Raw genomic sequence first — 21,156 nt, 5'->3', positions numbered from 1 at the left:
CAGCGTGCAGTGCAGGCCTGATGGCCTTCTGGGCAACAAAAGAAGGTGACAAACGGATCCCTGCTTGCTGGTCAAATGAGTGAAAGAGCACAGGCTCCAATAAACAAATCTAATTTTTACTGAAAAAGCACTAAAAATCATAGATAAGCTCATGGAGCAAACACAAGGACACTCAACACTAGAACGTGAATGAAAAATCTGAAGAAGGCTGCCAGAGGAGGGCAGTTACTGGCTGGGGTCAGTATAACCCAGAGCTCAGTGATTGGTTTAAAGGAGAAACAGTTTGTAAGCAAAGTGAAACTGTTTTTTCATTTACCGAGGATTCCCGGCCTGACGACGGGGAATATTCATGAACATGAGAATCCATGCCAGACCCCATGCTGGAGAAACTACAGATACCAGAAGGCCGTATGCAGGCCACGCAATAGGTCAAAGTGGTCATACAGATGGTCAAGCAAAATCCCTGTACAACCTAAAGACTTTTCTACAAGCACTGGGAAAGCAAGGGAACTGAATCCTGTTAAAGGCAAGAAGTGTCCAAGCCCAACCGAGGGAGATCCTGGGGTGAAGCTATGACCCAAGCATATAAAGTCAAGATGGGTCCATGCCCAGAAGAGGGGAACCCAGAGGTGAAGACAGAACACTACAGGAAACTGTGATAAACAATTGAGAAGGGTTAACACCCAGAAGAGGGGAGCCCAGGGGTGAAACCATCACCCAGCATACATTGGGAACAAACTATTCATATGTTAAAGGAACACTTGTTTTTGTTGTTGGTACATATAAAGCCCGAAGGTGAGAGACTTTAAGGAAATGAGACTTGGCCATCGATGATCCTGAGAACTGCCATTTGAACGGTCGTCTCGTGCTGGAGAAGCCAGAGACTGTACTCTGCTCCAAGCTCCCGTCTTACCCTGTGTACAAAACGTGGGGAAGGGAGACCCAGGCTACTGCATCCTGACATTATTTAAGAACACTTCCCTCTTTTCTTGAGAACTATCCCACATCCCTTTTAGTATTTGTTAGGAGGTTTGGCAATACGTTTTAGTATAGGCCTTTTTATTTTGACAACGCCACTAGGACTGCTTTATTTTTCATTTGATGGTCGACGCTTGCTCCTATCTTAGATTTAGGTTTAGATTAGGCATTTTTCCAACCAGCATACAGCAATCATGGTTCAATAAACACCCTTGCACTTTGATCACTTGTGGCTGTCTTGTTCAGTTCCTCACATATGGTGTCAGTGGTGGGATGTGACTCAATTAAAACAAATTGGTTAATCCTACAATTTTAAAAACGTAGAGATCCTTCAACCCTTCCGTCGCCACCAAGGAATAAATAGGGTTTGATATCTATAGCAGTAGGGAAGCTACCATTTCCCCTTGATAAAAGAGGACTGATTCCTATGGATTTAGTTTTGATTCCCCCTCTGTGTGTTACATCCGATTAGCCCCCAAATCTGGCTTAGCGTTCAAGTTCAGGATAGACGTCTTAGCAGGCGTTATTGACCCGGACTTCCGGGGAGACGTAAAGGTTCTCTTACAGAATCATGGTGAAATCCCTTTTGAGGTACGTAGGGGAGACCAAACTGCACAGGGAATTTTGGAGAACACTATGTTCCCTCAATTACAAGAAAGTGAACCAGATGAGACAGACAGGAGGTAACTTTGGCTTTGGAGAAGCTGATAAATCCCACACCATCTAAGAAAGGAAAGTAGAGTAACCCAGCATCTATCCCAACCTAGCCTTTGCCCAGCGAAATGATCCAGCCATTGCTGACGCTTTTTTACAAGCCATTCCTGAAGAAGAGAAGGCAGAGAGAAGGTAAGTCCCTTTTTCTTCTAAAAAACTAGGGTTGCTTTACAGAAAAGAAACCTCCCCTGAAGGGTTAATGAAAATTCAACTTGTAATAAACTAAAACGCATGTGCATATTAGTGGGAAGTTTTACTGGCCAGTTATCTACTCTGACATCAAAACCTTCATACAAACATGCAAGATATGCCAAAAGACCAACCCACATGTTCCCTTACCTGCCCCTCTGAATCTGTTGCCAATTAAAGAAGTTCCCTTTTCACAAATTGGCATGGACATAATAGGACCTCTGGAAAGATCTAAATTGGGTACGAAGTATGTCATGGTGATCGTGGATTATGCGACCCGACATCCTGAGGCATTCCCAATACAAAGTAATACTACTCAGCAAATCCTGAAACATCTTCTACCGTACATCTCTATGGTTGGATTTCCCAAGGAAATACTGACAGATCAGGGTTCAAATGCTATGAGTAAGCTTATGGCCGAAGTCAAAGAGCTACTCCATATTACAACCTTGCAAACTTCTGTGTACCATCCCCAAACTGATTGTCTAGTAGAAAGATTCAATTAGACATTGAAACTAATTCTCCGAAAATTGGTAGACAAAGACGGGAAGCACTGGGACAGAATGATCCCATGTGCACAATCTGCATTGAGGAAAACCCCTGAGGCTTCCACATGGTTCTCTCCTTTTAAACTACTCTATGGAAGAGAACCGAGGGATGTGCTGGACATGCTCCAGGAAACCTGGGAAGAACGCGGGGAGGCCCCCATTCCAATATACCAGACCGCCACTAGAATGCGAGAACACATGAAATTGGTCCGGGACTTCGTTTGTACTCGCATGGGAAAAGCCCAAAACCAGCCGAAGGCCAGTTATGACCAAGTCCAATTACAATCTTGTTCTATCGGACAGAAAGTACTAGTCCTCCTACCCACCAAAGAAAATAAACTTGTCTTTAAGTGGCACGGACCTTATGAATTAATACAGGAACGTGCACGTATAAAATAGCTCAACCAGACTGAAAACAGAAAGTCCAATTTCACCACATTAATCTTCTAAAAAAGTGGATAGAAAGCCCATTAGCAACCCATGCAAAAGTTCTAGCCTGCTGGTTCCCGAAGACAGATAACTGACTTAATTCCACCCAAGTTATCCAGCCAACAATGAGAAGATCTAAAGGACGTAATAGTCTAATTTCCTGATGTATTCTCAGAGAAACTGGGAAAAGTAAAAGGTACATATCATTACATTCGAACATGTAAAGGCAAAATAGTTCACCTGAACCTTATGGTCTTCCTGCCGGCCGCCGAGACCACTGATTCCGGTGACGGCTGAGACCGTAGACACTTGGGTGTAGACTCTGGCACCCAGAACTTCCTTTCAAGTCCGTCTCCCTTCGCAGGGGCTGAGGTGGGGTTTCTTAGCAGAGCCAGCCCTTCGTCCAGGAGCGGGACGGACAGGATGGTCTTCCTCTTCGCCTCCTGGCGCTGGTACAGGAAGCCCTTTTTTTCCTCTTCTGGGGTGAGCTGGAAAAGCTCCGACGCACAGGCAATCATGGAATGAAAAAAAAAAAAACAACTTCGTCCGGTGGAGAAGCTCTCGGTGGCGGTGATGCAGGATCACCCATCCCTGAGTCCCTGTCCATCGTCGCCATGTCCGTTCCCGTCCCCCTAGCGGGGCCGGGAGGATGGCAGAAACGGTTGGATTGCAGGTGTAGGGTGCCCCTCCTCTTCTGCGCAGGTGGTTGTCGCCGCTGTTGATGCAGTCGGCATCCTCCTCTGAATCTCTGACACCAGTGTATGGAGGGCCGAGAGGATGTCCTGCAATAGGTCTCTCCAAGGCTCCTGGGGGACAAGGTCACTGGGCCCAGCGCCCATGTCGTCGCCTCCGGCAGGTGCCCGCCCCCTGATGTTTCCATTGTCGTCATCACCACCACCACCACCACCCTTGATAGTACGGACAGAAAGTATCTCCTCCTCGTTGGATGAAGAAACGTTTATGCCTCTGAGTTCTTCTCCGCTCCCACCCCCTTCTTCGGGTCCTGAGGGGTCGGTCCCGGACTAAGCTCTGGCATATTCTTCTCTGGAGTCTTCTCCACTGGGTTGGCCGAAGCTTTCCGCCTGGGAGGAAGGGCCACTGTGGCCACTGCCGGGGCACCCTGGACCGGGTCAGCCCCCCTCGCCTTCGTGAGGGCGGAAACAACCATCTCGATGGAAGATGTCGTCTTGGTCAGAGCAGCCTGGGCGTTAGTTGCAAGGGCAGACCTTTTCCTGCTTGGCCTCCTCTGGTTTCTCCCGCAGCTTCCCCGGGGTAGCTGACTTTCTCTTGGACGAAGAGCTGGAGTGGTGGCTGGAGATCAAAGCAGACAGACAATGAACATGCCCTCACTTTTGTGGGACCCCGTCGGAAGCGGACTTGCGTTGCTTGACCTTGTGTTGGGCCCCCACGGATAGAGTGCCCTCAAAGGACATAGAAGCCCCCTCTGGTTGGCTGGATCTGGAAGAGGCATGGCCCTGTGAATCGCCCGGGGTAGCAGCCCTGGTCTTGAGCCACGCCGCCAACCGGACGTGTTGATCCTTCATCGTGTGCTTGGAGAAGCCATCTCCCAATCTTCTTTATGCATCAGGTGTAAACAATACAGGCACTGGGAATGCTTGCTGTCCGAGAGAACATTCCGCAAATCGCAGCTGGTGAACAGCTTGAAGAGGGAAGCTCCATCCTGCTTCTCCTCCGACATGATCCGGCACGGTGTAAACCTGAACTTCTGGAAGCTTCCAAGAAGAAACACTCAATGATTTTGGCCCTTGTGGGGCGGTGAAAGATGCCGAAAAATGGGTTCCTGTTAATTGGAAGGAAAAGCGATGGGGCACATGGGCTCAATTGAACCGAAAACAGTTTTCCTACCAAAAACGTGAAAAAACGCAAAAAGATCAAAGAGCGAAACGCGAGTACTCCCAACACTTGAACGTGCAGTAAAAATCTGAAGATGGCTGCCTGAGGAGGGGCTTAGGTAGAGGGCAGTCGTTGTCTGTGGTCAGTATGACCCAGAGCTCAGCGATTGGTTTATAGGAGAAAGACCGTTTCAAAAAATAAACTTTTTTCTTTTACAGAGGATACCCAGCCTGACGACGGGGAATATTCATGAGCATGTGAATCCATGCCAGACCCCATGCTGGAGAAAGTCTAGAATTATAACTTTCGCTAATCAAAAGGCATCAGCCTGGAAGAGAACTCGGCATTTGCGACAGATTTTGATGACGGAAAAAAACAATCTGAGGGACCTCTACGCGTGACAGACCATGGGTACAGTACACATCACACTAGGGATAGTATTACAAAACACACCCTGTCAACGTCAGTTTGAATTTCGAAAACAAATCTTGCAATACTCTGCAACTTACACTAGATGTCGGACTATCCAGAGCATGTGATCTAAGCAGATCCACAAGCTCCAGAAATATATAAATATGTTGATCTCTGTGGCACCAAGTAGCGATATGCCTGTTAGGGGAGTTTTCCTCAAGTCCACTTGAGGTAAGACTTCATAAAGCTATCACAATGGTATAAAGGTCCCCAACTCTTAGTATCAGTCTGTACTAGTCATGGAACCTTGGTAGAGTGGCAAAGTAGTGAGGCTTATCATAAAAGTAAGATGTTAGCTGTAGCTAAGTACACTAAACCTAGTTAGTAAAGCCAGTTCAAAAACACTTGCACCAGTAAATGTTTATTGAAATATACAAGGAATATTACAAATTGCTTGGATAATTAAACCAACATCCATGGAAATACATTTACATACTTTTCAAAGGCCACTGCTTAGTTGGTTATTGCTCACGGTTACAACTGTTACAGTTTGACACTAATGACAGTTATACCATATTATCAGTAGTAATGCGCACAAAGATATACGGTAACTGTATTTAATTAGCAAAACCACATAAGATAAAGTATTTTTGGAAGGAAAACCATTGGTTAGTCAAACAGTAGCAGAGCTTAAGGTTCTAGAGGCAGTTTTTGTGCAGTAAGTTAACACTTTTTAAAAGTCTGACCCCTAACTATGTAAAAGTCAGTTTGGACAGGGCTCAAAGTCTCACGAAGCAGCAGAACAGCAAATGTTCCTGTGGATACTTTCAGTCTCTAGGTAAGCATAACTGAAGAATAACTCAATAGTGGAGACCCTGTTAAAGGACTTGCTAAAGGGACACAAGCTGGCAGCTTGCTTCTGAGGTAAGAGTGGATACCCTGGACAACTGTATGTGCACTCTGGAGAGACTTCCTGGATTAAGGTAAGCAATAACCCCCTACACACAGTACCCTGGTGTTAGGACTGATTTTCCATACCCTGACCTGGTGGACTAAAGTCTAGAAGGCCAAACTATATTGTGACAGGGACCACTCTGGGAAGCTGTGTGGCCAAACTAGTTCACGTAGCAGTGACAGGCGGTCTAGGCTAAGTTCTTCAGAGGTGGTGAGCTTGTAAAGGATCCACAATGAGTTCACACAATGGGAATCACAGATTACACTTAGACAGGATGTATAAAAATACAATTATTTTTTATTGGCCAAAACACTATAGAGAAATGACTACTGGCAATTCGAGTTATCACACAACACTAGTAAAAATAGATACATATATACATTCACTTATTAAAGGGCTTAACATTCAACAGAAACTCCTGCAAAGGAAAGGTAAGATTATTATTATGCACTCAATGTCCACAGAGAATGATCCCTAACTTCAATTGTCCAGCCCTAAACTGTATGGGGCCTTTTGCCCAATAGTTCAGGTAAAGTTCCACAGAATCTTTGAAGCAGGAACAAATGCAGGTAGGGTCTCTGGGGTCCAGTGAAGGGTTCTAATTGTCAGAGTACAAGTTAAACTAGGTAACAGAAGTAGCCCCAACTTTCAGAAGTCTTGCGCAGGCAAGCACTGGCAAAGCCAATATTGTTATAATAAAGTTTATTATAAGACCTTTGACTTATAATGGTAGTGTAAGAGTAGGTAAGAAGCTCTGTAATTTACCCCCATACTCCCAATTCTTCCCCAGAGTTGGCAGGACAAAGGAAGAGGGTCCGAGGTTGCTTTTCGCACAGAAAGTTGCAGTCCTCGATTTGCAGTGGTTGCAAGTTCTAGTTGATCTCTGGTTGGAGTCTTTCACTGTTGTAAGGACTCTTAATTGAAGAATGCAGTAAAACTCGATGCAGGACCTCCCAGGACTGGACTCGGGTCAAGCAAGCGTTTTTCGAACAGTGGTCACCGCAGCACGGACACGCAAAGGGACTCAACGGCCGCAGTCAGACTTTCCCTCATATCTCGGGTCCCCTTGAAGCTAAAACGCTGAAATTTCACAGAGGCGAGTCTTGTAGGACCAGCCGAGGATCTCCAAAGTACCAGGTCGGAACGGTGATGTCAGCAGCACGGTAGCCCAAATTCGGAGCAAGCCAGCCACAGGACACTCACGAATGCTCTTCGTTGCAGGGTACTAAGCAGACATCAGGAATGGATGTTCCCTCCACTCCCAGGGTCACAGCTCCTTCGCAGGGCTGCTAAAGATCTTGAGCAACACAGGGCTCCTCCAGGACAGCAGCAGCAGGAAGTAGCCAGGCCTCCTTCCGACGGGTCTCCGGTCTCTTCACAGGTCTCACAGCTGCATAGGATTCTTGACTCCTTCAGTTTTCTCAAGGATCTCTGAAGAATGGGTGCAGGGGTCTTCTTTTTATCCTAAAAGCCAGGTAAGACCAGCTGCCCTCACTAGCCAATGACAGGACTAGTGCGCACGCACGCACACACACACACACACGCACCCCCCCCCCCCCCAGCAGTGGTCCAATCAGCACCACTGGCGAAACCACTCATGAATATCACTCAGACACAGGATTGGGACCAGACAGTCCCAGCCCACATCCTGCAAGCATTTTACAGGCCAGGAAGAAGGTTAAAGAACAAGATGGCAAAAGGACAAGCGAAAAATCTTGTGGAAGGGCCATGTTTGACCAGTAGCCACGGTTAGTAGCCAAACGTGGTAAACGCAGTAAAGCTAAAACAAAAAGTCCCAAAAAGTGGGAAAACTTCACTGCTGCCACCAGTTTTAGCAAACCTAGAGTATACAAAAGTATTAGTCTAGGGTACAAAAAAAGAAATGTACCCCCCCCCCATTGTAATGCATTTTAAATTGCTTTGTACAATGATAAAAGTTACCACAAGTGGCACAAAGAAACCAAAAGTAGTAACACGACGAAGGGAAACAATGTTTCCAAGTACTGACAGCTTGAAGGACATGCCAGTTTCCCCCCAACATATGTGCAAAAGCCAGTGTAGTGAAGCTTAAGGCTTGACTGCACTGCATAAAGAATAGGTCAGAATCAAAAATAAAAGCAACAAGTTTGGGGGTTCCATAAAGATGGAAAGAAAGGTGAAGTAAAGAGAAATCTTTCCTAATACTTAGGTTATAAGTAATGTTTGTGGCCGGCTTCCCCTCTGGATAGCAGCGCTGGGCCCAGTCTCCGGATTTTTTGGTATGGTGACGAAAGGCTGCACTGTGATCAGGATTTCGCAGCAGCAGTCTCGCGATAAGACCTCTGGCATGGATTTCTTCAGCTTCTCTGGTCAGGCTGTGGTTTTGGTGCCTTTTCTGCAGCAACAACAAAAGGAGATGATTCGCCCAGTCAATCTTCTTCGATTTCTGGAGTCCTACACTCTGGTGAGGGGACTTGGATGAGTCTGATTGTGTCTCTGGAGGTTCACCTGGAGCTTAGCAAAGTCTTGGACAGATTTGGGCCCTGGCAAGACGATGCACTGCGATAGGGTTGAAGCTCTCCTGGTATTCACAGTTTGCACCTCTGGAATGCAACAGCACCTCAGGGAACGTCTTAGACTGTAGTTCATCTCTGGGCTGGTTGGTCCCACCAACCAAAGATGAAGGAGTCTTCCTCTTCGGAGTTCCGCTGTCGCATAGAAAACTGGGTCAGAACAGCAGTGGTCACTTCACAATGTTGCAAAGGGTCTGCAGGCGTCTCTAGTCGTCTTCTTCATCGGTTACTTCAGCTTCCAGTGGTCGACTTGCCCTTCACCTCAGACACCTCACCTTTTATTCAGTTTCAGCACACACTCTTCTCACTCTTTGCAATCTCTCTCAGCAGATTACAGAAAGGGGCAGGTGACTGTCCAAACAGGACAGCCAGACTCCACCACCCCCCCTCCCACACCTCACTCTCCCAGTGGGAGCTGGCTCCATTCAGTCACTCACGCAGACAAAGGGCAGGGGAGCGAAAAAAAAACTCCTCCCCCACTTCCTGCCTGGCCAGGCACAATGGAGCCTAGGCGGGGCGACCTAAAGTGATCGGCAACTGCACAAACGGTCCTTCATAACCAATGCATTGTTTGAAGCTTATCGTGTACAGCAAAGTAAACCAGGTAAATCAAAAAAAGGCGGTGGGCCAATCAAAAATTAAAAAAATAGAGAAAAACAACCACACAAAGGAGGAAGTGTCAAAACGGGAGAGCACCCAAAGCAGAGGGAGGTGTGCCACTGAACAGGAAGTCACCGGTTCTGGCAACAAGTGGAAAAACAGGATTAAACTAGTGTCTAAAAAAACCTGATCGGATTCTATTAAAAATGTGTTCAAGAGACAGCATTTCTTGGAGTGCTTTACTGGCCTGCTTACATATGTATGCAATTACCAAGCAATGCGGGAGAAGAGAGAAGGATAACGAGTACTATCCCTAATACAGACAGATGCACCAAAATGCAGACTACATTCTGAAAAATCAAATTAATTTTATAGGCCACTTTAGCAAAACAAACAGCATAGAGGCCTGCTGGATTGAGAGAAAGAACATTACCATTGCTGCAGAAGGCTTGGGTGATCCGTATAAATGACATCAAGGGAATCTTGAGCAGTGGAGGTTGTTTTTCTCTTCTCTTTTTCTTTTTTTTAAGCCCACAACATGTGCATTTGAATAGCGCAAATGTCTCTAAAATCCTCATGCTTGAGAAGAGCATGAAACATTAACAAAACTATTAAATATTCCAGAAACAACCTCATAAATTTCGCAACATTGGGTCAGTTTTCATGTTTGAAAGAGCGACGGATAAGAAGTGTTACCTGGAGTTGATCTCTGCCCCAGCATTCAACAAAATTTTGATGATATTTACATAGCCACCAGATGCTGCAAGGCTGAGAGGAGTGTAATCTGAAACATTCCTGTGCTCTTTGTTTGCCCCTCTAGCCAAAAGAAGCTCTACTACCTGTAATAGGACAAATAGTAATATGTTTGTACTTTAATAAGTGCACATTTCCTGCAGACACTGTACAGAAGAAAAGACAAAAGTGAAATGGAAGAGCAGAGGTATGTGTGAGACAACTACCAATTTTTCAAATACTTCAGAAAATCCATCAACACCCATGATAGAACAGAGCAAGCTTCCAAGATGTGAAGAACTGCATCAATCACCTGTCAGACCCTTCAAATATCACAATCCACCAACAAATTCAACAGATGCAACAGATAATGTAACACACTGACATCTCCAAACACAGACAACGCACCCATGCCACCTCACACAATACCAAGATGGACTAAATTTAAGAGGATTACTCTAGAAGCCCTGACTGACACACTATCGCAGACCTCACATCCACCACTTACAAATAGGATATCCTCCCCTCTTCCATTATGAAGGTAACCACAGGAGAAAAACATTCATCATTCCTAAATATCAACACCACCCCAGATTCAATGAAAATTAAATTGATACAACTTCCCCATGCTGAGGAGACAACCACAGTCGACCTGGCAAACTATTAGACTATAACGCATTTAATCTTCCTGGCAAAGTAATTGATCTTGTTTATTTCTGACCAGGTTTTCCATAAAAAAGTAATATCCAAGAAAAAACAGGTAAAGTGTAAAAGAATCAGATTTTAAAAAAAATTAGATAACATGCATGCGTCAACAAATAAGAGGACACACCCATATTTAATCACAAAGATCAATTCATGAACCTGTATCTACAAGAAACCGCCTTTGTCAGTTAAGTCTTTTATCGGTATAGCAATGATTGTTAAGTTCATGAGAAGAAACAGAGCTTCTCTAATATACAGACTATGCCCATCTTGTAAAATCAGAAGCAGTCTTTTGTAGAAAAAAAAAGGAAAAGAAAAAGAAAGTCATACATTTGTGTCCATTGCCACCCCAAATGTGCAGGAACAGGTTACCAAATGGTATTAGAGGCCTACTCACCCAATGACAAATATACAGTGGAAAGTTTAATGCAAATGAATGCTCAGATTCATGTGGCTTATTCAGAATCAAGGTGTGATTCTTCCGAACTCATGAAATCGTTATAACCGGCTACTGTCATGTGTGTTGGCTTAGCCCAACAGCGATGGAATTCCCAGAGTTCTAAAAGCAAAGTTTGTTTTCAATACTGACTTCGGTGCTGTGGGCATACAGGAAGGATAAATACACCAACTTTTATTTTCCAACTGGGATAACAGTTTCTTCATGTCCCTTAACCAAGGTATTATCCCATGATGTGGGATGGCAAACAAGTCATCAACAATACCTCTACATAACAACTGTTCTGACATCTAGTATATTTTCACTCATGCAAAGGGGACCCTCAGCAGCATTGTGTCAGAAATCCATCCAATAGGGGCATTATTGTGCACAATTAAGGGGAAACCTGGGACTGCAACCCAAAGGTCCTTTTAGAAGACATTTATGCCATAGTAGATTGCCTCATTTTAACCAGTATATTAGTTACTTGAGTACTCCATGATAAATTGTCTGAAAACCAAACCTCAAGATAAACTTATGACTTCATTTCCAAGAAACACTATTTATGGATACTTAAACTTGGGCTATGCCTTTGTCACAACTACATGATTTTGGAATGTGCAAATTAATCATCAGGCCAGTATCGTCACAAAAAAAGAAACACACAAAATAGTTTAGACAGCACATTCTCTGTTTTGGCCAAAATGACAGTTGTTTACAAAAAGAAGCAACAGAGTTGTGACGATTCACTAAATGTTGTCACTTCTCCCAGAGGGGGAGCCATTTTCCATGGGTCAAGGGAGGTGAGGCCATAACCACATAACCAGAGAGTCCCCTTGGGGTGGTATTGGGCATGGTATAATGTGGGAAGACCTCATGGGGAAGGACTCCTCCCTTGCCCAAAGTGAAAAGGTTGACCATCGAGGGTGTAGCCCTTCTGAGAAAATCAGACCCCCCCAACCACTCTCGCCTCTCCTTCTACTAACCTCTTTGTAGGCAGTAGACCTATGTACTGTTGAAAAATAGATTTCCTCAAGGTCCTAGAGAGTACTGAGACGAAGATCATCAGAAACATAGGGAATCTCAGAACTGGGACGAGGTGGGATATAGGAACAATGAAGAGCAATACCAAGAAGGAACTGCAACGGCATAGCAGGAGTGGTTCCTTTTACGCCATAAAAACGAAAATGGTCTGCCTATCAGGGAGACACAGCCAGCCAGGACAAGAGACTGAAGCCCGGGCAGCACGAAGGAGATGCAGAGAAGGCCTTGATGGAGTTGAGAGAAGTCCGCTCCCGGAGTCAAGAGGACAATAGGACTCCTTTGCCCGACGGCTTCCAGATGTAAACAGGAGGCTGTCAGACAGTGACTCGAACGCAAGAGCAGCATACATGCCGTCACTCTCAAGGCCAAGCAGGAGACCCATGAGGTGAAGGCACCGAGACATGGAGATGCCGGTGCAATACACCGAGTAGGCGAGACACCCCAGGAAGAATTGACGGTGTATCCCGGGAACAAGCAAGGTAATGTGAGAGGCGTTGGAACCGGTAGGGGATGGAAGGTACAGAAGGATAAAACCCTGTACAGGAACAATGAGCAGGACTATCCTCCCTGTGTCAGTACTTGACATGCAAGTCAGCCAAGTGGACATAAAGAGAAGTAAGGAGAAACAAGAGTTGAGGACCCACACCAAGAGAGTCATACAAGTCATCTTCCTTGTGGCAGTTACTGGCAGAGACATGAACCAAGTGGGCCAAACCAAAGAAGAAGCCAATCAGGGGAAATGATTCATTCTGCCTTGTTGTAAGAGATTGCTTTGTAATTACCATGAGAAGGGAGTCATTCTCCTGGCAACTCGGACCAGGAGGAAGGTCCACCCAACCTGGGTAAAGGATTAATTTCCCCGGGTTTTGAGCCAGAGAACAAACACCAGGAAAAGGGAGGCATTCTCCTGGCCCACAAATAAAATATTGTTTGGCAGTTTGTGGCATGGGGAAGGGAGTCTTCACCCCCCAGGCTGCTTGAGACTGAATGTCAGGATAAGAGAGGTATCCTCTTGTACTACAAAGTAACTTTGGACCTTTGCAATTAGCAAGTGAAGAAGTCATTCTCCTGGCAACACGGACCAGGAAGGAAAGTTCAACAAGCCTGGGGAAGGTAGTCATTCACCCAGGTTATTTAGACAATGTTCCTATTGTTCCCTCTAATCAAATCATGTATTTGGGCCTTTTTCTGGATGCAGCCTACTCCCGAGCACTCTGGCTGAAAAGACTAAAGCAGTTCATTTTGCAGTGCAAATGAGGCGTATTAATATGAAATACTGTACATTTACTTTGAGTCCGTTTACAGAGTTTTATAAAAACTCAGGTTGTTCGCAGATTACTATATGGTCAGGATGTTTTAGCATATCAGCTTATCTAAGTCTGCAATTTGGAAAAAGGCAATAACATTATCAAACTCCCTTCCTATTATAGACCTGAGGTACAAACTCTGTTTAACACTATTGAGAGGCCATTTGCATTGCAAGTTGTCCTTTTACAGAAACATTCTGACCTTAGCTAACAATTCTTTTTATACATATATTAAGAATGTGTATCAAGGTTTGAACACTGGACCTATAGATAACTTTTGTAATCGGGCAGATTGTATTTTGAATAATATAGACTGTACAAAAGAGGATCTATGTGAAAACGCAGTTAGGACTAAGAACCTTTTACACCAAAAGGATTGGATAGAGACGACTGATGCCATGAGAGCATTGAAGATACATTTGAGCCAGTTGCCTCTTGACAAACCCCTGGGAGTCCAACCCTGATATCTGTAAATTTCCAAATTCGTCCTATAGAAGTTTGTTTCTTCGCTTCTGTATGAATTAGATACTAACAAATCAAATAAGCATACGAGACCAGTCCAAAACAATTTCAGAATTATGTGCACTCTGCAACGATGGTACCAGCGTTCAGACCCTGCAACACTTATTAATTGATTGTGAGACTATACTGGACCAGTGTACTACCTCGTTTGATATTTTTGTTACGAGTATTAGCTGGAGTAACATGGAAGATCTCTGGCTAAGAATATCAAGAATCGAGGAACCCCAATCGGTAGTTGCAGGTATAAGAGTCTGAAATTTGTCTAGAAGTGTCTTTTTAAGCAGACTATGATTATATATGAGATATTGTAGTTGTAATATATTAAAGTAAATTGATATTAGTTGAAAAATAGATCAGTTAATAGGAAGTATTTAGATGTACTGTAATACCATGGATTTTATGAAATTGAAAGCTTTTTAAATGCAATTGTAAACTTCCTCTGATGCATTATATAAAATAAATTGCACTCTTGTAAAAGATGCATTGTGCATCTGTGTAAATCATTATGTGCAAGGTTACTTGTAAAACCAAAATACATTAAATACAAACAAAAGGTTTGCATGCGGGACATGCTGCAGGCAACCATAAATGCTGTCAGCAGCACTTGAAGATAATATCACCTTTGCTTTGTTCTTCAGTTTCGGTTCTCAGTCTCATGACTTGAGAAACACGAGCAGGGATTAAACCAAGAAAGCCCCAGCTGAAGGAAGAAACTATTCTGATCGTAGTGGAGCACCACAACCACTGACAAGGTCTGAGGCCATCTCCTGTGCATTCCATGATGGCAATGTTTGCACTGCCTACCAAAATACACTGCTGCACCTTCACTTGATAATACATCCCTTCAGCCCCACATGCATGCACATTCATTTGGCTCCCCAAAAGAAAGACAAGTACTACACTTCCAAAATACAATACAATACAATACATGCAGTCAGACAGAAGCCTTGAGTTAGACAACGTTTTTTCTGAGGTACCCTGCAGCCACATCAGCGCAGACAAGATTTTGATATGGGCTCTTTCATATGAGCTCTTGTTGCTGTGGGAACAAAAGGTACAGATTAGGTTTGAATTTCCCCATCTTTCAATTGGGTCTTTCAACAAAGATCCCTTATTCTGCACAAGGTTCAATAAACCTGGAGAATTTGTCCTGGTCAGACCAGGGATGCCGAGGTTTGATGACTTCACTTTCAGATTTGAGCTCCTTGGCTATTCTTCGATTACCTGTACACTATGCCTTATGCTTATTGGTGCTTGACATTTCCTCACCTAAATTACTGCACATTTTATGCACATTATGGACTTCCGGGAAGGAGACCGGGTGGCTAGCACCCTCTTCTCACTAGTCCAGTTGCTTAAGTCATAGTAGTTGAATAAATGGGAACCGCTCTCTGATGTCGATTTGTCTTCTGCTTTAGTCTCCAGATACTTGTGGCTTTGTACAATTCTTTCACCGAGCAGGATTCTGTTGAAATGTGATGGTTATTTGTAACTCCTTTCTTTGCAACAGATCATGACCATACAGTGCTTTGTGAAGTTACAATTACATAAAAGCTCTTTTCCAGTTGGATCTGATCATGGATACATTCTTCTCCAAGGTACCTCATTCCCCTGATGAAATACTTGCAGAGAGCCGGGTATAATGACATGCTTGCATTATTTCTCCATCCATATAGCGGCCCAGTAGCAGGCCTCCTCCAGGTCATATTCTAATTGGCATTCCTCGTGTGCTTCAGTTGTTACCATGTCAAGGTCACCTTCCATTATCCCACCTTACACTTGGAGTCCTGGATGAGTTATAAAACTCTGCGTTGTTATCTCTCAGAAAGCTTGTACTACAGAGTAAGAATCTTGTGATCCAACTGCACAAAATAATCAAGTGGCACATTCCATGTTAGGCAAGATTGTGTGCAGTATCCTTTGGAAGACAACAGCAACCTTGACCTCCTGGCAATAGGAACCCAACCGTTGGTATAAGTCTGTACTACACAGGTTGGTAGTGTGGATGAGCAGCCAGGCTTATCTCAAGAGGGGTCAATGTGAGCAGTAGGGTTGTAACACAGAGTTTCACAGTGACAGTTATTCAAATGAACACTTACACTCAAGGTTTCTTGATTAAACAATTATTAATTTAACAGTCAGTTATACAAGCCTTCTTCAGAAGGGAGCAAAACATGTAACACTTACTATCTACTTCAGAACACACTCTTAGTTTCTCTAAAACAGATACCACCCATTGGGGATGGCACACAGACACTTACTACACCTTCAGGGGACTTAAACAGCTAGGACACTGTGGAAAATGATGTATCACTGGTACATTTGGAGCAATTCTGAGTTTGGTGCAAAAGGGTAGATATAGCAATAAAGCAAAGGTTAACAAATAATTCATAAACTGGTAAGTACTTATTCAACCCTCCAATGCAAAGTAAATTAACCCTTTCCTGGGGGAAAGGTAAAGGCACAGAGTCAAAGGTAAGAAGAGTCTCCCAGGGAGCCAGGAAAGCCAATGTTAGTTGAACAAAGTCTGGGGGAGCTGAAGATCTTCTTTGCAGGTAAGTAAAAGTCTTGCACAATGTTTTTAGAAAAGTTTGTAGAAATAATATTCACTTGAAGGGCCACAAGCTGGGAGGCTTGTGAGGGGCAAAGCTGTAAGCAACTCTGCAAGGGCAACCAAGACAAGTCTAAACTGGGAGCAAGTAAGGCTACACAATAAGAGGTAAGTTAGACTTTACAGTACCTTCGGTTAGAAGAAATGGTTCCAGCTGGCTTCTGTTCCTGTACAGCCCTGCAGATCCTTGTGTTGCAGGGCCTCAGTCATGGGTACAAGAGGGAGGACGTATGGGGACTCTTGCAATGCAATGGGAAGGTCAGTAGCAGTAATGGGCAAACTTCAATTCAGCTGCACTTTGCGGTTTCAGCTCCTTGCGTCTGACAGCAAATAGCAACGCCGCAGTTCTCGGACACCACTTCGGACTTTCTTTGCATCTGGGGTCCAGCACTCTGTTGAGGTGGCTCAGGCTTGGTCAGTCCTGCTTCAGGGAAGTTCGGAGGATCCTTCCTGGCGCTCGGGTTCGACTTAAAAGCAATCCACTCGATTTGGTGTTCCTCTCCCTGGCACTTTGGTCCAGCAGCAGAAGTACAGCCAGCTTCGAGAGGATGTTCAAACAAGTTCCCTTTGGAGTTGATTGGTCTCAACAACTCAAGCGGAGAAGTCATCCTTGCAGGGCTTCTCTAGTCGAAACGAATTCGGAGCTTCAGCAGAGCAGCAGGGCTTCACCGGGCAAACCAATGGTCCAGGAGTTGCAGCAGGCGTCTCATCCAAGTAATTCTTCAGATTCCTTCGTCCAGTGGTAAACTATGCCTTCCAAGCCAAAAGCCTCCCTTTTTATGCAGGTTTCTCCCATTCATTCCAGACTAGCTGTCAAATCACACAGCAGGGTGGCTGTCCTCCGAGTACAGCCAGCCAGCCAATCACCTTTGGGTGCATTCCTGTAACCAAGGGGATTAAGCACAGGAAGTTTCGGGTACCTCCCTCACTTCCTGGCCTGCCAGACATACTGGAACCCGATGCAGGCTTCACTCATGAATCCTGCCAAAGGCAAAACGAAGAAAGGGACCAAACATGGTTTGGCGCAGAGAGTAAATCTCAAGAGGGTCCTTTGTGACAAGAAATGGCGAAAAAGAAGACCGGGCCATTTTAACAAAATGGGCCCCCATGGGTGCCTTACTGCAGCTGCGAACGCAGCCCACCGTAATAACACACTATGGTAGTAAAAGGTAAACCACTGCCACAAGCAATTAATTGTAGAAAGGATAACATTTTTTTACATGAGAAACTAGATAAAGGGGATACTAAGTAACCCCTCCAGCACCCTATGGTAAGATGGTGTGTGCTGGGTCTAGAAAGTTACAAAATGTAAGTAAAGTCAATTCCGCTTCACTGCTCTTGAAAACAGTAGTTTCACCAAGAGAAGGTATTTAAAGCCTTTGGGAAATCTAAAAGACTTCCCTGTGCCACTGCACTGAAGGTGCTGTGTGTCACAATGCAAAGATTATACCTATGGAGTTTGTCAGACTCCAAAGTCATAATCACAGAAAAATACATGAGTGTGGGAAAAAGGTCTTACTCTCTCCAGGGTAGAAATGAAAAGTCCTAAAGTCCAGCAAAAGAGCTGGGGGTCTCTAAGGTAGAGAGGAAGAAGTACATTTCTGAGAATTTTCTCTAACAATCCACTACAGCACTACTGTATGAATACAGGTTCCAACTACGATCAAATAAAGCGGCAGTCACCATACAAGTTACCAACAACGCTCTCACCATACCGGACCAAAAGGGACCCCTGCAGACCTCTCTGACGCATTGGATAGCCCTCCTGAATATACTTGCAAACTGTTAAGATGGATTTCGAAAATCTAACCGGGTGGATAGATTTTAGGAGGCCACCCTAGTTATAGTGAACAGGGGAATTCTGGGTGTTTAGCCAAGCCAATCACTTAAGCGTGGAAGAATGGTCAGGGCTAAATCTCAGGAGATGTGAGTGGGGTCAGGGGCCCTCGAGTCCACACAGTGAAATACACATTGATTCTACTTAGACAGGTAAGAACAAAGTTACTCTATTTATTGGAAGCCCAAGAAGACACTATAAAAATTCACATACATAAAATCACAGTTGGTTAATACAATGCACACATTTTACCCATATACCTGAACGGAAAGATAAGTAAAAGGCAATTTTATAACCAATCCACAGGAATAGAAGCAATAACAGTAATAGTGGTATAGCTCTAATGAAACAATGGGGGTTGGGGGATGCAGTAGCACTTGCTGATCTATAGCATGCCCTTCGCAAGTACATTCTAAAAAAAAAATAAAAAAGGGGGCAGCAGATTTTGAATTCGACAGATTACAGGATAGAATCATGAAATTGTCCTCACTACAAAGCTATTCTTCCATATTTCAACAATTGAGGTCGGCCCGTCCATAGTGAAGATGAGTGCCACATATGTATTAAGGGTGAGGTTAAATTTGTTATCTCTCAGAGCAAGGGTGCCATGGTTGGGTCTGTGGATGAAATGCCTGTGCGGTATGGGCTGCCTCGAGATGTGACGCAGGTTTAAAAAAAAAATGATCGGCATCTTCCTGACCAAGTTAAGAAAACAGTGGCTCAAGCCACAATTCATTAATATTAGGACATGTGCGGATTCTATGGCTGTATTTATGCAACGTGATTAGACATTTTTAACGGACGCAGCTCATTTTATTAAGGATGCTCTGTAAGAAATTATTAGAGAGATGACTTTCCTGAAGTAGGAGTACTGCAACTTGGGCATTTATGCTCTTTTTACTTTTGTATTTTTTCTCATGTCTGATGGTTAATAGGTTGTTTTAGTCATGTTTTCAATGTCAATGTATTTACTGCTTGTTAATCGATTTCTTTCCCGAATAAACTGAACTTAGTTACCTGAAAGGGAAGGAGAGAAATTAGGCAATTGTATATCAAGTCCACAGGAGTCCAACCTTAAGTTAAATGGGGGCTTGTGCCCAAAGGTTCACAAGACGGCACAAAGTTAGGAAATGTTCCTGTGGGTGGGAAGAATTTTCCAGAAGTGTTTCAAAGTAATTTATTGTTACGTCAAATATTTTCATGGCTTCTAGAGCAGCTTTTTCAACAAATGTTTAAAAAGCAATGGAATGGAATATTAATCCAAATTTATAATGGAGGAGAAAGGGGCACCAGTAAGTATTGAGACTACTCACGGCCCTTACTTCAATTTTCCCAAAGGACCGGGCAGGTGAAATGATGGCCACTGGAGGTAGGTTTTCCCACTGTTGGATCCAGTAGAAGATGCCCAGGAGCTGCGGTGCAAAGACTTTTCCGTTCGGGTCCAGGAGCTCAGTGCAACCATTTCCAGTGAAGAAATGCACCAGTCACCAATGCAGGGCTCTTCAGGACACTATCAAAAGGGGGAAGGCCTGTTGCAGCAAGAGTCACCACAAACGGACGCGAGCAGACATCTCAGCAGTCGCATTTCCGAACGCGCCAGGATCATGAGAAGGTGTTGAGACTGGTTGGTCCCACCAGCGAGGGTCTCCTGAGATCAGGTAGTCCATCAGGGCTTCACCGGGACAGAAGCAAGAATGGTCTCCAGGCCTCTTCAGGATTCGTCCTTGGGTCTTCAGTCTGTACAGCTACACAAGATACTTGGCTCCTCTTCTGGTTGCTGAAATGGTTGCAGGACTCTTATTCTAAATTCAGGTGAATGATCAAACTCCACCCTCCAATAGCATGGATCGCATCACTCATGCACACCAGCGGTGATCCAATCAGGGACCACTGTGGGGCTAACTCACGCATGCACACTAGACACACTGGAACCAGTTTATGGATTGGGACTAGACAGTCCAAGCCCACTTCCTGAGCCCAGCACATACACACATGGCATGCACTAGCCACAAAAACAAAAACTTTCCCGGGCAAATGCATGACCATAAAAGGGAATTCCTGACCTGAGATGGCAGGAAGAAAGCCAAAGAACAAGTGTAAAATCTTGTGACATGGCCCTCTTGGGACACTAGACACAGTTAGTAGCCAAACGCAGTAAACGTGAATGAGTGAACTAAAAATATAGCAAACATTTTTTTAAAGTCACCAGCTTGACATTAGGCACATGGTATAAGTCTAGGGTGATACAAATGTATCCACATTGCACTGCATCAGAAGATGCTGCTATGTGCAATATGAAAAAGTTACCCAAACAGGTGACATGTCAAAAGACAAAAGGGAAACAGTTTCCCAGTACTGACAGTCTGAAGCAGTAGTCAGTTTCCCCATAACAAATTAGCAAAAGGGCAGTGAAGCTGAAGGCTTCACTTCTCTGAAAAAAGTCAGGCCAAAGTGTAAAACCAAAGCAAAATGTTTGGGGCTCCATAAAATATGGAGTTAAAGTTGCCTGAAAGAGAAACTTTCCTAACACAAACTGTAAAAGGGGTGTGATGAAACAGTCCTGCGATAGCGAGCCCACCTCTCCAGCAGACACCAACCCATCTCAATACTGCTCAGTGTTGGGAAATATTTTCTTGTTGTTGCTTTCCACCCATAGACTTCTGTGTGTCAACCCTAACTTTTTACTATGGCTTACTTACTGACCTGACAATTTGGAGGAAAGTAAACCCTCA

At 44.3% G+C, this 21,156-nt stretch overlaps 1 protein-coding gene across 17 annotated transcripts in view; it reads right to left on the bottom strand.

The window, feature by feature from the left end:
• ANKRD17 (ankyrin repeat domain 17) overlaps positions 1-21,156 on the bottom strand; it is a 2,430,147-nt gene that overhangs the window by 1,163,751 nt on the left and 1,245,240 nt on the right. For all 17 annotated transcript variants that reach the window (XM_069630806.1, XM_069630790.1, XM_069630801.1 and 14 more), the window contains one exon: positions 9,927-10,069. In XM_069630806.1, the coding sequence (XP_069486907.1) occupies positions 9,927-10,069 (143 nt within the window). The remainder of the gene's footprint in view (positions 1-9,926; positions 10,070-21,156) is intronic.

Source organism: Ambystoma mexicanum, chromosome 6q (assembly GCF_040938575.1).
Source record: "Ambystoma mexicanum isolate Mex_15411 chromosome 6q, UKY_AmexF1_1, whole genome shotgun sequence".
In the NCBI taxonomy this organism is placed as follows: domain Eukaryota; kingdom Metazoa; phylum Chordata; class Amphibia; order Caudata; family Ambystomatidae; genus Ambystoma; species Ambystoma mexicanum.
Note: the sequence above shows the minus strand (reverse complement) of the source record. Positions and strands in the feature narration are given on the sequence as shown.